At 38.8% G+C, this 14,380-nt stretch overlaps 2 protein-coding genes across 2 annotated transcripts; both read left to right on the top strand.

The window, feature by feature from the left end:
* Nucleotides 1-236: 236 nt before the first annotated feature.
* Nucleotides 237-4,885, top strand: LOC107742071 (cytochrome P450 2K1-like). Its single transcript, XM_016554929.1, has 9 exons — nucleotides 237-590; nucleotides 680-842; nucleotides 1,371-1,520; nucleotides 1,604-1,764; nucleotides 2,406-2,585; nucleotides 3,015-3,156; nucleotides 3,238-3,422; nucleotides 3,514-3,655; nucleotides 4,698-4,885. Exons 1-9 carry the CDS (start codon nucleotides 387-389, stop codon nucleotides 4,883-4,885), a joined length of 1,515 nt encoding a protein of 504 aa, XP_016410415.1. The 5' UTR covers nucleotides 237-386.
* Nucleotides 4,886-7,966: 3,081 nt separating this feature from the next.
* LOC107742084 (cytochrome P450 2K1-like) lies at nucleotides 7,967-12,514 on the top strand. The gene is made up of 10 exons (XM_016554952.1): nucleotides 7,967-8,210; nucleotides 8,282-8,444; nucleotides 8,948-9,097; nucleotides 9,179-9,225; nucleotides 9,283-9,396; nucleotides 9,518-9,697; nucleotides 9,915-10,056; nucleotides 10,138-10,322; nucleotides 10,414-10,555; nucleotides 12,041-12,514. Exons 1-10 carry the CDS (start codon nucleotides 8,007-8,009, stop codon nucleotides 12,226-12,228), a joined length of 1,515 nt encoding a protein of 504 aa, XP_016410438.1. The 5' UTR covers nucleotides 7,967-8,006; the 3' UTR covers nucleotides 12,229-12,514.
* Nucleotides 12,515-14,380: the final 1,866 nt, after the last annotated feature.

The raw sequence follows: 14,380 nt of genomic DNA, 5'->3' as shown, positions 1-14,380 counted from the left end.
GTGAGAGGTTACGCAGGTTTTAAGTTTAATAAAGATTCACAGACCTCTGTGTGTCATAGTTCAGATGTGCTCATTATTTGCTGACTACTGTCAATTGTAGACAATATTGCATACTGTATATAAACCAAAAAGCATGCAATAATTTTGGTGCAAAGATTGTGTTAAACCTACACTTTAGCTTTTATGGCTTTATTGCTTGAATAATGTTCCTGTCCTGTTTTAACATGCTAAAGAAGACTGCTGATTCATCACAGCCTGTCACATACACACTAACCACACCAACCTGTTCTTCTCATGGATTCAAAGAAAATGTTTAGGATTAGGTCCCTCCCTTATACAGCAGCTATAAATGTACGAGTGCATCAGTTGAGGAGCTCAGAGAGACAATGGCTGTTGTCGAGTCGCTGCTGCAGTTTCCCAGCACAGGTACATTACTGGGAGTTTTGCTGTTGCTTCTGGTTTTGTATTTGCTTTCCTCTGGATCTAAATCTCAGAAAGAAGGGAAAGAGCCACCGGGACCCAAACCACTGCCGCTGCTGGGGAACCTGCTGACCCTTGACCTCACGAGACCCTTTGACACCTTTTTTGAGGTGAGAACTTAACTTAAACACATTCAAATAGTGATAGTAACCTAACATTTTGTGATTTGTTTGTAAATGTCTTTCTCTGTGTTCTCCAGCTCTCCAAAACCTACGGGAACATATTCCAAGTGTTTCTGGGTCCCAAAAAATCTGTGGTCTTAGTTGGGTACAAAACTGTCAAAGAAGCTCTTGTGAACCATGCAGAAGAGTTTGGTGACAGAGATATTGGACCTGGTTTCAGGATAATGAACAGAGACCATGGTAAGATTCAAATTTATTTATTTTTGCCCCAAATGAATGTGCAAACTGTAAGACATTTCACAAAACAAAGATGTTGCTCAAGCATTCAGATCTTCATGGCCTCTCAGGGCCAATGAAATATACTCAAATGTGTATGACTACTGAAAAAAATGGATTTTCATTAAATTTGCTAAAATATGAGCTGATTATAAGGATGTATACAACATTTGGTGGGAACCAGCCACTTTAATAATGAAAACCCTTAAAATGCATTTAATTATGGGACTGTTGGCTTGAAATTGTGCATGCTCTGTCTTAAGTGAGTATATGTAGGTTACCAGCAATGTTTGGTGACAGAATGTGTAAAATATAAATTCATGGCCAGTCATTTGTGAAATGACTTGTCACTTATTAATCTGCCATAAAATGCATGCTGACACTGTATACTGTATGTCCCAAAGGTCTAAGGTTAATGTATGTTTAACTCACTGCTTAACTTTCTGCTTGTGTTGCTGCAGACTAATGGTCTGATGGTTTTGTGTTGATCAGGGATCCTGTTTTCCAATGGAGAGAACTGGAAAGAGATGCGACGCTTCGCTCTCAGTAACCTGCGGGACTTTGGGATGGGCAAGAGAGGAAGTGAAGAGAAAATCATAGAGGAAATTCAGTATCTGAAAGGAGAGTTTGATAAGTTTGAAGGTACAAGCTGAGACACACACATGCAATCATGCTCTTAGTTCATAAGATCCATTGAGAGACGGTTTGTTGTTTCCTCTTCACAGAGAAACCCTTCGACACGACACAGCCTGTGAACTACGCTGTGTCAAACATCATCTCATCTATCGTGTACGGCAGCAGATTTGAATACACAGACCCTCGATTCACTGAAATGGTCGACAGAGCAAACGAAAATGTTCGGGTTAGTGGATCGACTTCAATGATGGTAATTATAATTTATATCCACTGCCAACAGACATTATAAAATGTATTATTTACACATATGGACCTGTTTTGCAGTTCTGTATAAAGTACTCAAATCAAACTTAAACAGATCACCCTTTTACAGCAGATTTATTTCACTAATATTTGACAGTCATAATCTAAATATGATTTTCATTTACAATAATCAATACTAAAATTTAGCATTAGCAACTTTTCGCACCATCAGTCGCGCACACACTCAAGGTCCTACGATATCCTGGCTCTTGGCTCATTGGCTCATGAACAGTTCAGTCAATTGTTACTGGATCACTCTGACTGGAATACTGAATCAAAACTTGAGAACAGCTGCGATCAAAACAATCCAATTTTCCAATGAATCATTCAGTGTGAATTGCGAAGTTAACTGAAAACAATCAGCTCGTTCATGAATCAGACGTTTCCCATCTAGGAGCGGATGTTGATATATTTTGATAAAGTATAGATAATAAAAAATTTTAGGCAAATACATTAACAAAGTTAAAATACTATCCGCCACTGCTGTTTTGTAGAATGACATAAAACCTACCACAGATACTTGTGAAAGTGCATCTTTGGAGAACATGTGTCACTCAGTATTTCTCGTCTCTCATTGTCCATTTCTAGCTGTACAACGTATTTCCATGGTTGGGTCCATTCCTGAAAAACAAAAAGATTATTATACACAATATGCTGCAAAATAGACAACAGATGACGAATCTGATCAATGGGCTTCTTGAGACTCTGAATCCACACGACCGCAGAGGGTTTGTCGACTCCTTTCTCATCCGTAAACAGAGCGAAGAGGTACTTCATTTTTTATTTTTGCTCATCGCATTTTCACTTTTGATTCCCTTTACTGTAAATTAACACTGAAAATGAAAATCATCAGTTTGCACAAGATCTGAATAGGTCTACTTTCATTTTGGGTTTAGTAGTATATTCATTTTTAATGAGTTTTTAGCTCAGTGAATAAATAATGAATAAGAGGTTTTTTATTTTTTTTTTTTTTTTTTGCTCATCGCATTTTCACTTGAAAATGCGATGAGCAAAAAATTCCCTTTACTGTAAATTAACACTGAAGATGAAAATCATCAGTTTGCACAAGATCTGAATAGGTCTACTTTCATTTTGGGTTTAGTAGTATATTCATTTTTAATGAGTTTTTAGCTCAGTGAATAAATAATGAATATAAAAAACTGAATAAATATGCATTTTGTGGATTGCATTTGACAGAAATCTGGCAAGAAAGACTCGTACTTTCACCAGGACAATCTTATGGTATCTGTGATAAATCTCTTTGTCGCTGGTACTGACACCACAGGAACGACTCTGCGCTGGGGTCTGATGCTTATGGCCAAATACCCTCATATACAGGGTAAAAACACAGTAATGTCAAGAGTTTTTCCTCAGTGCTGAATTCAATGGTGTCCAAAGGATGTTTGGGATTTGTGTGCAGATCGAGTTCAGGAGGAGATTGACAGAGTGATCGGTGGACGTCAGCCAGTGGTGGAAGACAGAAAGAAATTACCATACACAGATGCTGTGATCCATGAAACTCAGAGACTGGCAAATATAGTACCTTTGAGTCTACCACATATAACCAGCTGCGATGTTACCTTCAATGGATACTTCATCAAGAAGGTCAGTCAGAGGAATTAATATGTATAAGGCCTAGTAAAGATACCATGTGCATCTTGAACATCAAGGTTTTGGTCTTTTCTCCATTTTCTAGGGCACCACTGTAGTTCCTCTGCTGACGTCTGTTTTGAAGGATCCAAGCGAATGGGAAAAACCAAACAGCTTTTACCCAGAACACTTCCTTGATAAGAAGGGCCAGTTCGTCAAGAGAGACGCTTTCATGCCCTTTTCAGCAGGTACAGAGAAACTTCAGCTCAAGGCTATATAACCATGTCTTGAACATTCAGGGGACCAAAGCAATTTTAGATAGTAATCGTCTTTTCAATTTCAGAGGATTAAATGATTAAATAATTTAAAGGGAGTTAAGAGAACGTATGTGTGCTGTTAGGGTAAAGAAAAAGAAAGAAAAACTGTAAAAGAACTAGCTAATTATTATGAAGCAATGCATTTGCTTTTTATTTTTATTGCATTTTTATTTTAATAAATGCACACATTCACTCCTAAGGCTGGAATATAACTTGGAAAACAACCTTTATGTCATAATTAATTTTTTATGTCTTCATGATTTTTAACGATTTTTTAATGTCATAACTATACATTTTTGTCAGTATTTTTAAATGTTGATCTCATTTCAACTTTTGCGCATCATAGTTTTGATTTTCATGTCATAACTAAGATTAACAGGCATGATTTTTTTTTTTTAAGTAACAACCTTCCATAGGCCTTCATTTGACATCGATACACCAAAAAATTGTATTGAGAATAAAGTTAACCTACCTTCGGCTATTTGAACTTGATTAGTGACAGAACTTAGTTTCCAATTTTCAGCAACTGCCTTCAACTTCTCTCCAGTCCACAGACTTCAAATCGGGGCAAAAACCTGGGCAAAAGTCGTGCAGTGTAGCATATGCCTGATCAAAGCCTTAATCGAAGCTAAAAATATCCAGAATGGCTCCCTTAATGTTTGTTGTCTCATCACATACAATTATTAATTACACGAATCAGCGCTGTATTGAACAAAAATAGTAGTTTGCATCACTGGATATACAGTACTGTCAGTCGTCTAACATATTGTGAAACAGTTGTCAAATATGAACAAATATTAAATGTTTATAGGTACTTATGTCTCTCTTTAACCGTTAACCTAAAGCGTCACGATAGGACTCGCGCTCGTCCTTGTAAAGCCCGCCTTTTTTTATTTGATTGGCTACCGCAATCATTTTTACATTGACGCGCGTTGTTAGAACCCCTCTCTCTCTCTCTCTCTCTCTCTCTCAGGACGCAGGGTTTGTCTTGGAGTGGGTTTGGCCAGGATGGAGCTCTTCTTGTTCTTCACCTCCCTTCTTCAGAGCTACCGATTCACAACTCCACCAGGAGTGTCTGGAGATGATCTGGATCTCAAAGGAATAGTCGGAGTCACATTAAATCCATCGCCACACAAGCTGTGTGCGATCAGACGCTCCTGAATGAAGAAAATATGAACAGAAATCACAGAAACAAAACTCACCTTGTTGTATGATTTTGGGTGATTTTTACACTTGTTTTACGGTACCTATTCTTCTGAGTGAATATATATGTAAATAATAATGAACAATGTGTGTAAAGCCACGTTTATAAAACTTAAAAGATAAGAGCTTTAATAGAAATTAAACATTTTGAGGCTAAATTATAATCAATGAAGAATGTTGTTACTGATTGTTAAGATAGAAGTGCGAGCGCTCTTTCACAGAGCATGGGCAGAAAGCATACGGCGGCATCAAATTTTTCCATAATTTTGAAATTTTCATAATTTTTTTTCTTATGTAGTGGAAATGTGATTCCTTACATTTAACATTGATACACCAAAAATTGTGTTGAGATAAAAGTTAAAATCTACCATCAGCCATTCATACGTGATTATGACAGAGGACCAGTTAACGAAGTGCCAGTTTTTCGACTGAAATATTGTCGTTGTTTTTTTTTCTTTCGTAAAATATAGCTTTAGAAAAGACAAGCAGCCTAAGCAGAGATTGCCTTATTATTGGGAGATGCGAGGGTCTGTAGTACTTCATTACCACTGGAAAAAGTATAACGGCTAACTTGGATCACGTGATCAGCCTATCATACAATGGCCTCTGGTCTCATAGTATAGCTAGATGCCATATTAGCTGCTGTTTCTATGGGCCGCGGTAAGCCGGCGTCCACCATATTGGAATGTCAAAGCCGGTCTTTGAACACTCAAGTTGCCGGTGCATCTGTACTGCAACTGTAGTTATATGCATGTATGAATATCTATATTTTCAGTAGACTTCAGAAGATGCTTTCGCTAAACTACCACAACAACAAGACGAAGCCATTACCTAAGGCATTTAAAAGGAACTTCAGGTTAAAAACCTGCAATATTTAGTTAATACATATTAAAATCACAAACCACATTCTTACCTGTAAAAGTTTATCAAGTTTCTTTATGAATTTAAATTTAAACGTTTTTTACAACCAGATGCTGAGCAATGTTGTTGCATCTTAAAACTCATAGATTTTTATTGCGAGTGACGACATATAGGCTTGTTCCAAGATGGCGGATGCGTCGACATGTCTGGAGCGGTCGATGTGGCATCTACCTATACCAGGGGTGTCCAAACTTTTCCTAAAGGGGGCCAAATTCGACGATGTGGAAACACTGGGGGGCCGGATGCTTCTACCTATATATATATATATATATATAGTGCGCCGCGCTGTTAGTTCGGTGGCGCTAGTAAACACGTCCTCTCTGCGCTGTCGAGTCGGTCGCGCAGCTCGGTCCATTGAGCCGCGCCTATGACAGGTCAGCGCGGCGCGAACACTTTAATACTGCGCTGTTTCGTCCCACATTTGAGTTGTTTGGCTTCCCATACTCAAACGCTTCTCACAGCGCTGTTTAGTGGTCTCGTGATCGAGATCAGTCAGCGCGTAAACGCATTTGTTCTGAGCTCGCGCTACGCTGTCTTTAGGCAGAGCTAAAAACGGTCCGTGCAGCGCGGTTCAAACGAGTCGCGCTCTTCCGCTTTTGACGCGTTTAGGAATTCGCGTGCGCTAAAGAAATGAGAGCGCATATGAGTTATCAAATTGATATCACTCGCGTTTTACTGCTACATCTGGTCTAAAATTTAGTGCTGCCATCTTGTGTTGACATTTTGAAACTGCATAGGCCTATTTTGTAAATTATGCTTGGCGGGCCATATATAATATAAACTATTAAGACAGCTGCGGGCCGCTTAAAATTCATCCGCGGGCCGTAGTTTGGACACCCCTGACCTATACTGTACATATCTATGTCTGGTCTCCTTCTCTGCATACCGCCAAAGCTGCAGCATTAGCATTAGCCGTTACGCTTTTTTTTTTTTGGCAGGCTTGCCTTCCAGTGGGTTTGGCCTAAGAGTAACAAATGATTTTAGTGAAAAAAATTGGCATACTGGACTTCTCTGCTGATAACATGTTTGCTTTATTTGACATCTTTCCATAAATTCATTCACTATTGTTGTGGTCTAAATTGTAGTTTGCTTTTTTCTCCTCACATAATGGAGGTCTTTCTTTTTTGAAAACTCGCACATATTTTACCTTACAAATAAAATATGTTTTAAGGCAACACTGTTTTTTGGTGGTGGTGATGAATGGCATCTTATTGTGACATGTCTATTTTGACTCTTATTATGTGACATACATTTACACAAAATACTGTAAAGTTTGATTGCACACACAAGCCTTACATCAACTTCAAAGGATATTGGGAGTGCTTTCTGCCTAGACGTTGAGTTATCCTAATTGTGAACAATTATATGATCAGTTACATGTTATTTTTGCTTTTAACACCATCAGAGACACTCATAACAGATCTGTGACCCATTTTTTGAGAGCTGATTTGATTGACATGGCCAGTTAGTGTACATGACACATGCTTTTACAACCTAAAATATTGCCAAAGCAGGTCTGAAGTCACTCCAGGTTGAAGTGTGACAGAGGTGAGAGATGCACTCATGAACTTTGTGTCTCATGGGCAAGGTGAATAGATATTTAGCAGGTAATGAAGAGTTGAATGCAATCACTTCATGTTAACTGACATTAAGTTATACAACGCTAAACATAAAATCTAAATGTAAATATGTATATCAAAATATTTAAAACGGTGTTTCATTAAGAATACAATGTCATATTATTTAATGTTATTTGTGACTGTTGTTTTCCTACTGTTTGGCTTCAAATGGTTTGGAGAATCGCAGACATACAGTAGCCTATATGGACCACTGTGATACTTTTATGGGGCATCCTTATTCTTTTCTCATGTGCAAAAAATAATAATTAGCCTAATTAAGTGTAATAATATTGGTCTTAGGATTGTGTTAAATTTGACTTACTTCTGTTGCTTTATTGCTTGAATAATGTTCCTGTCTCAGATTAATAGGCTGACGAAGATTAATAATTCACTAAAGGGAGTCACATACATGCTAATGTAATCACGCCAACCCTTTCCTCTGATGGACTTTTTTTATTTGTTTAAGACCACATAAAGTCCCTCCCTTATACAGCAGCTATAAATATACAAGTGCATCAGTTGAGGAGCTCAGAGAGATAATGGCTGTTGTCGAGTCGCTGCTGCAGTTTCCCAGCACAGGTACATTACTGGGAGCTTTGCTGATGCTTCTGGTTTTGTATTTGCTTTCCTCTGGATCCAAATCTCAGAAAGAAGGGAAAGAGCCACCGGGACCCAAACCACTGCCGCTGCTGGGGAACCTGCTGACCCTTGACCTCACGAGACCTTTTGACACCTTTTTTGAGGTACATTTAAAAATAATAGTACCCTAATATTTTGAGATTTGTTTGTAAATGTCTTTCTCTGTGTTCTCCAGCTGTCTAAAACCTACGGGAACATATTCCAAGTGTTTTTTGGTCCCAGAAAAACTGTGGTCCTAGTTGGATACAAAACTGTCAAAGAAGCTCTTGTGAACCATGCAGAAGAGTTCGGCGACAGAGATATTGGACCTGGTTTCAGGATAATGAATGACGAGCATGGTAAGATTCTTCTTTTTTCTGCCTCAAATGAATGTACAAATAGTAAATGCTAGAAATTTCACAAGCTTTCAGATCTTCGTGGCCTTTCCAGGCCAATGAAATATACTCTAATGTGTATGACTACTGAAAAAAAATGAGATTTTCATTGAGCTCATAAGGATGAATACACAATTTGGTGTAAAACAGCCACTTTAACAAAAACCTAAAATGCATTTGATTATGGGACTGTTTGCTTAAAAATGCATGCTGTCTTTAATCAATGAGTATATATTGGTTCCCAGCAATAGCTGCTGTAATAATTTTTTACATATTTAAAGTAGCATATAAATTGATTTGCGAATTGATTAATACTTTATTAACCTGCCATACAATGCTTTTAGCCAATCTGACACTGACTGTATATGTCCCAAAGGTCCAAGGTTAATCTACTCATTGCATAATCATTCTCTGCTAGAGTTGCTCGTGGTCTTGGACTCATGGTCTGATGGTTTTGTGTTGATCAGGGATCCTGTTTTCCAATGGAGAGAACTGGAAAGAGATGCGACGCTTCGCTCTCAGTAACCTGCGGGACTTTGGGATGGGCAAGAGAGGAAGTGAAGAGAAAATCATAGAGGAAATTCAGTATCTGAAAGGAGAGTTTGATAAGTTTGAAGGTACAAGCTGAGACACACATGCAATCATGCTCTTAGTTTATAAGATCCATTGAGAGACGGTTTGTTGTTTCCTCTTCACAGAGAAACCCTTCGACACGACACAGTCTGTGAACTATGCTGTGTCAAACATCATCTCATCTATCGTCTTCGACACGACACAGCCTGTGAACTACGCTGTGTCAAACATCATCTCATCTATCGTGTACGGCAGCAGATTTGAATACACAGACCCTCGATTCACTGAAATGGTCGACAGAGCAAACGAAAATATTCGGGTTGGTGGATCAATTTCTATGTGGGTGAGTGTAATAAATATGTTAACCAATTTTGTCCACAGATACTACTATTATTTATGTACAAAACACCCATTCTGAAAGTGCATTTCTGGACAACATCAGTTTCTCTTCTGTCCATTTCTAGCTTTACAACACATTTCCATGGTTGGGTCCATTCCTGAAAAACAAAAGGATTATTGTAGACAATATTATCCAAAGTAGACAACAGATGACGAAGTTGATCAATGCGCTTCTGGAGACTCTGAATCCACACGACCGCAGAGGATTTGTTGACTCCTTTCTCATCCGCAAACAGCATGACGAGGTATGTCATTTTTCAATGATCCCCTTTACTGTAATAATCGAAATATTCAGGGGGCAGATGAAAATTAGTAGTTTGCACAAGATCCGAATAGGTCAACCTTCATTTTTTTTTTTTTTTTGAGTTTATTCAATTAAGCACTTGTCATTTTGAAAGAGTTTTAAATCTTATTATGTTGGTAAAGGGAAGAGATATTCATTTTGTGGATTTCATTTGACAGAAATCCGGCAAGAAGGACTCATATTTTCATGAGAAGAACCTTATGATGTCGGTGACAAATCTCTTTGTCGCTGGTACTGACACCACAGGAACGACTCTGCGCTGGGGTCTGATGCTTATGGCCAAATACTCTCATATACAGGGTAAAAACACAGTAATGTCAAGAGTTTTTCCTCAGTGCTGAATTCAATGGTGTCCAAAGGATGTTTGGGATTTGTGTGCAGATCGAGTTCAGGAGGAGATTGACAGAGTGATCGGTGGACGTCAGCCAGTGGTGGAAGACAGAAAGAAATTACCATACACAGATGCTGTGATTCATGAAACTCAAAGACTGGCCAACATAGTACCTTTGAGTCTACCACATATAACCAGCTGCGATGTTACCTTCAATGGATACTTCATCAAGAAGGTCAGTCAGAGGAATTAATATGTATAAGGCCTAGTAAAGATACCATGTGCATCTTGAACATCAAGGTTTTGGTCTTTTCTCCATTTTCTAGGGCACCACTGTAGTTCCTCTGCTGACGTCTGTTTTGAAGGATCCAAGCGAATGGGAAAAACCAAACAGCTTTTACCCAGAACACTTCCTTGATAAGAAGGGCCAGCTCATCAAGAGAGATGCTTTCATGCCCTTTTCTGCAGGTACAGTGAATCTTTAGCATAAGATAAAAAAGCTAAAGTAAAAAGTGTCTGTGCCCATCATACATTACCAACGAGCTGTCCAAATACATAACCAACTGTCAAAAATCTGCAAACTGGCTCTGACTTTCAGCAACTAGCATTGGCTTCTTCAGTCTGCAGATCTGGCCAAAAGTGTATTCCAGCTCTGCAAAATTTTGCAGGTGAAATCCATTAATTTCAATAGGTATCCACATGCATGAATTCTCCATGCAGATTTCACTCACATTCAAGTTCACACAAATTTGCCACGCTGACCAGAAAGCTGCTGGGTTTTAAAGTGATTTCTGTGTAAGCAATTCTTCACACATTGCTACATTACTGAAAATGGCTGTCCCAAATGACGCACTGTATGTACTTATATGCTGTACTTACACACTATGTACTCAAACCGTGAAGTGTATCAATTATATACAGTGATTTTGTCATTCATAATTGGAGTCTGATAGCCCCTCCTCCTCCGTTTCGTAATTAAAGCTGCGACAGTTTCCAACATTTCACACTTAATTTTTCGTTTATTTAAGTGCACCATCCTGGCATTTAAAGTGCACTTTTTCTTTTTGGAATTTTCAATGTGAACACAATACTCGCACTATTTATACTACAAAATGCCATAGAATAAGTACACAAATTGGGACGCGCCTATAGGACCTTTTTTTGCCCATAACATTTTGCTAATGTGACCGCATCTTTAATCATATGTAACCCCTCTCTCACACCTCGTTCTTGTTCCGAGTGGGTCTCGAACCTGGGTCTCCGGCATGGGAGGCGGACGCACTAACAAGGAGGCTAAAGACTGCAGCCTCTAGCGCGTCTCTTGAGATCAGGGGAGTGAGGTTTACCTGCACAGCACCTACTCGCTGGCCTCCGTTACGCTCACCCCCCTAACCCCCATCCGGGTCATGGCACCAATGTGACCCCTCTCTCCCGGGTCCTCACTGCCACACCTCGTTCTCGCTCCGAGTGGGTCTCGAACCCGGGTCTCCGGCATGGGAGGCGGACGCACTAACAAGGAGGCTAAAGACTGCAGCCTCTAGCGTCAGTCGCTAGTGCGTCTCTTGAGATCAGGGGAGTGAGGTTTACCTGCACAGCACCTACTCGCTGGCCTCCATTACACATAGCCTATGCTAAATATGTCGAAAATGACTCTATTAATATTTCTTGTCACATTCACTTATTAATTACACAAATCATTGGAATCATTACATTTAATTCAAAGATTAAAAGACTATATTTTCAATTCAAATGGTATACTTGGACATAGAAGTCGAGTAGTTTGCATCACTGCATATTACTGTCTTTCTACCGTTCTATTTACATCTCAGCACGTCATGCTGGAGAGCACCAACTCCCATTAGCTCTGTTCCAAAACCTACTGTAGTGTGCTGCCTGAATAGACAGCATTTTAACCCAACAGACCATTCAACTGCCTCTCTCTCTCATTTACAGGACGCAGGATGTGTCTTGGAGAGGGTTTGGCCAGGATGGAGCTTTTCCTGTTCTTTACCTCCCTTCTTCAGAGCTACCGCTTCACAACTCCACCTGGAGTGTCTGGAGATGATCTGGATCTCAAAGGAGTAGTAGGAATAACTTTGAATCCATCCCCACATAAGCTGTGTGCGATCAGACGCTCCTGAATGAAGAAAATATCAGCAGTCCTTAAAAGATTACGGAAACCAACCCTCTCAGCTCGTTTCAGTATGAGTTGGATGATTTCTGCTTTTTTTTTTACTTATTATTTTGAGTAAATGTATATATGTAAATAAGCAAAGTGTGAAACCAACCACTTCTGACTTCTGTAAAACTCAGATAAATAAAAGGTTGTAATAGGTCTATAGGAATAAAACATTTTGAGGCTATTTGCTAGATTATATTTCATTGAATGCTGTTACTGATTGTTTGGGGAAGTAAAAAGTTGTTATAATTTGGATGTAAATTAAGCGCAATAATGACCTCTTGCGCAGCAATCACGCTCTTTCACAGAGCATGCGCAGAAAGCAGACAGTGGTACTTTTTATTATGACTAATTTCGTCTTTTTCTGCCATAATTAGGGCTTTTATACAGTCAGCAAGCAACTTTTTAGAATAAACAAAACACAGTTTAACGAAAGAATAACAACGTATTTAGCTTACTGGACTTCTTTGTTGATAATTACAATATGTTTGCGTTATTTGACATCTGTCCATTAATTTATTCACTGTTGTTGTGGTGTAAATTGTAGTTTGCTGCTTTATCCTCACATTATAGCATTAAAGAATGTGATTCAAAAAATTACTTCACAAATAAAATATGCTTTTAGGCAAAAAGTTTTGTTTTTGTTGATCCACTTTATAATATAGTCCAAGTGTTTTTGCGTCCTATGTTGTGGTCTTAGTGCAACTGTGTATCTAACTTATCGACTGTAGTGAAACTGAACTCAAAGAAATTCAGTATTAATATTACTATAATATTATTTTAAGTAATAATATTGTAGAGTTTCACACACAACTTTAACATCAACTTCAAAAGAAATTGGAAGTGTTTTCTGCTTAGACACTGAGTAATCCTAACTGTGCACAACTATGGTTGCATTTTATTTTTGCTTTTAAACCCCTCAGAGACCCTCATAACAGATCTGTGACCCATTGAGATTGACAGGACCATGCCACATGGTTTTACATCCTAACAGGGCCGGTGTTGTGCCGAATTCTGCACCCCTGCCCGATTATGCATCCCCTCATCTACTCCTAAACCTACCAATACTAGGGGATGCATAATCTGGCAGGGGTGCAGAATTCGGCACGACACCGGCCCGTGGCATAGGCGGAATAGGCAAATGCTAGGGGCGCCAAAATTAGTGATTTTTTAAAAACTATTTATTTTTTATTACCAGTACTATTTCAATACTATGAATTTAAAATATTACAAAAAAGCGATCGTCCCACAAAATATAAGTAGGCCTATTTTATTGCTCTCCCGAGTCCCGACTCACGAGTTCGACGCATGATCAATCTACCCCGCGTAGCCACACTTTCACATAGACTACATCAGTTACCTGATTGTGATAGATGTTCACTAATAAATTATCACTATGTCAAAATGAAAGAAAAAAAAAAAAAAAGAGAGAGAGAGAGAGAGAGAAGAAAAATGGGACAAAGACAGAGGTAATGTGATGTACAACCCCAATTCCAGAGAAGTTGGGACGTTTTGTAAAAATGCAATAAAATCAAGAATCTGTGATTTGTTCATTCTCTTTAACTTTTATTTAATTGACAAAAGTACAAAGAAAACATTACTCCCTGAACAAAGTAAATGTATTTTGTAAATATGAACAAAATTGATTTTGATGACTGCAACGCACTCCAAAAAAGTTGGGACAGAGGCACTTTTAACACTGTGTCACATCAACTTTCCTTTTAATTACAATGTTTCATTGTTTGGGAATTGAGGATACTAATTGTTTAAAGGGGTCATATGATGTTGCTAAAAAGAACATTATTTTGTGTATTTGGTGAAATGTGGTTATGCGGTTTAAGGTAAAAAAAAAACACATTATTTTCCACATACTGTACATTATTGTTTCTCCTCTATGCCCCGCCTTTCTGAAACGCGTCGATTTTTACAAAGCTCATCGGTCTGAAAAGCGAGGTGTGCTCTGATTGGCCAGCTATCCAGTGCGAGCCCCTCACTGCAGAACAAAGATCCAGGGGGCGTGGTTGGATCCACATCTAGGGGGTTGGAGATGGGTGGGTTTAGGGATCAGGGCGTGGAGACGGGTAGGTTTAGGTATATGTAAGGTGGGAGGAGTT

The sequence above is a fragment of the Sinocyclocheilus rhinocerous genome, unplaced genomic scaffold (assembly GCF_001515625.1).
Source record: "Sinocyclocheilus rhinocerous isolate Xijiao unplaced genomic scaffold, SAMN03320098_v1.1 scaffold342, whole genome shotgun sequence".
NCBI classification, from domain to species: domain Eukaryota; kingdom Metazoa; phylum Chordata; class Actinopteri; order Cypriniformes; family Cyprinidae; genus Sinocyclocheilus; species Sinocyclocheilus rhinocerous.
This window is presented reverse-complemented; position numbering and strand designations above follow the sequence as displayed.

Coding starts and splice junctions, on each gene's coding strand:
- LOC107742084 (XM_016554952.1), top strand. CDS start 8,007: ATGGCTGTTGTCGAGTCGCTGCTGCAGTTTCCCAGCACAGGTACATTA. Junction 8,445..8,947: donor GATAATGAATGACGAGCATG/GTAAGATTCTTC, acceptor TGTGTTGATCAG/GGATCCTGTTTTCCAATGGA. Junction 9,098..9,178: donor AGAGTTTGATAAGTTTGAAG/GTACAAGCTGAG, acceptor TCCTCTTCACAG/AGAAACCCTTCGACACGACA.
- LOC107742071 (XM_016554929.1), top strand. CDS start 387: ATGGCTGTTGTCGAGTCGCTGCTGCAGTTTCCCAGCACAGGTACATTA. Junction 1,765..2,405: donor GTGGATCGACTTCAATGATG/GTAATTATAATT, acceptor GTCCATTTCTAG/CTGTACAACGTATTTCCATG. Junction 3,157..3,237: donor CAAATACCCTCATATACAGG/GTAAAAACACAG, acceptor ATTTGTGTGCAG/ATCGAGTTCAGGAGGAGATT.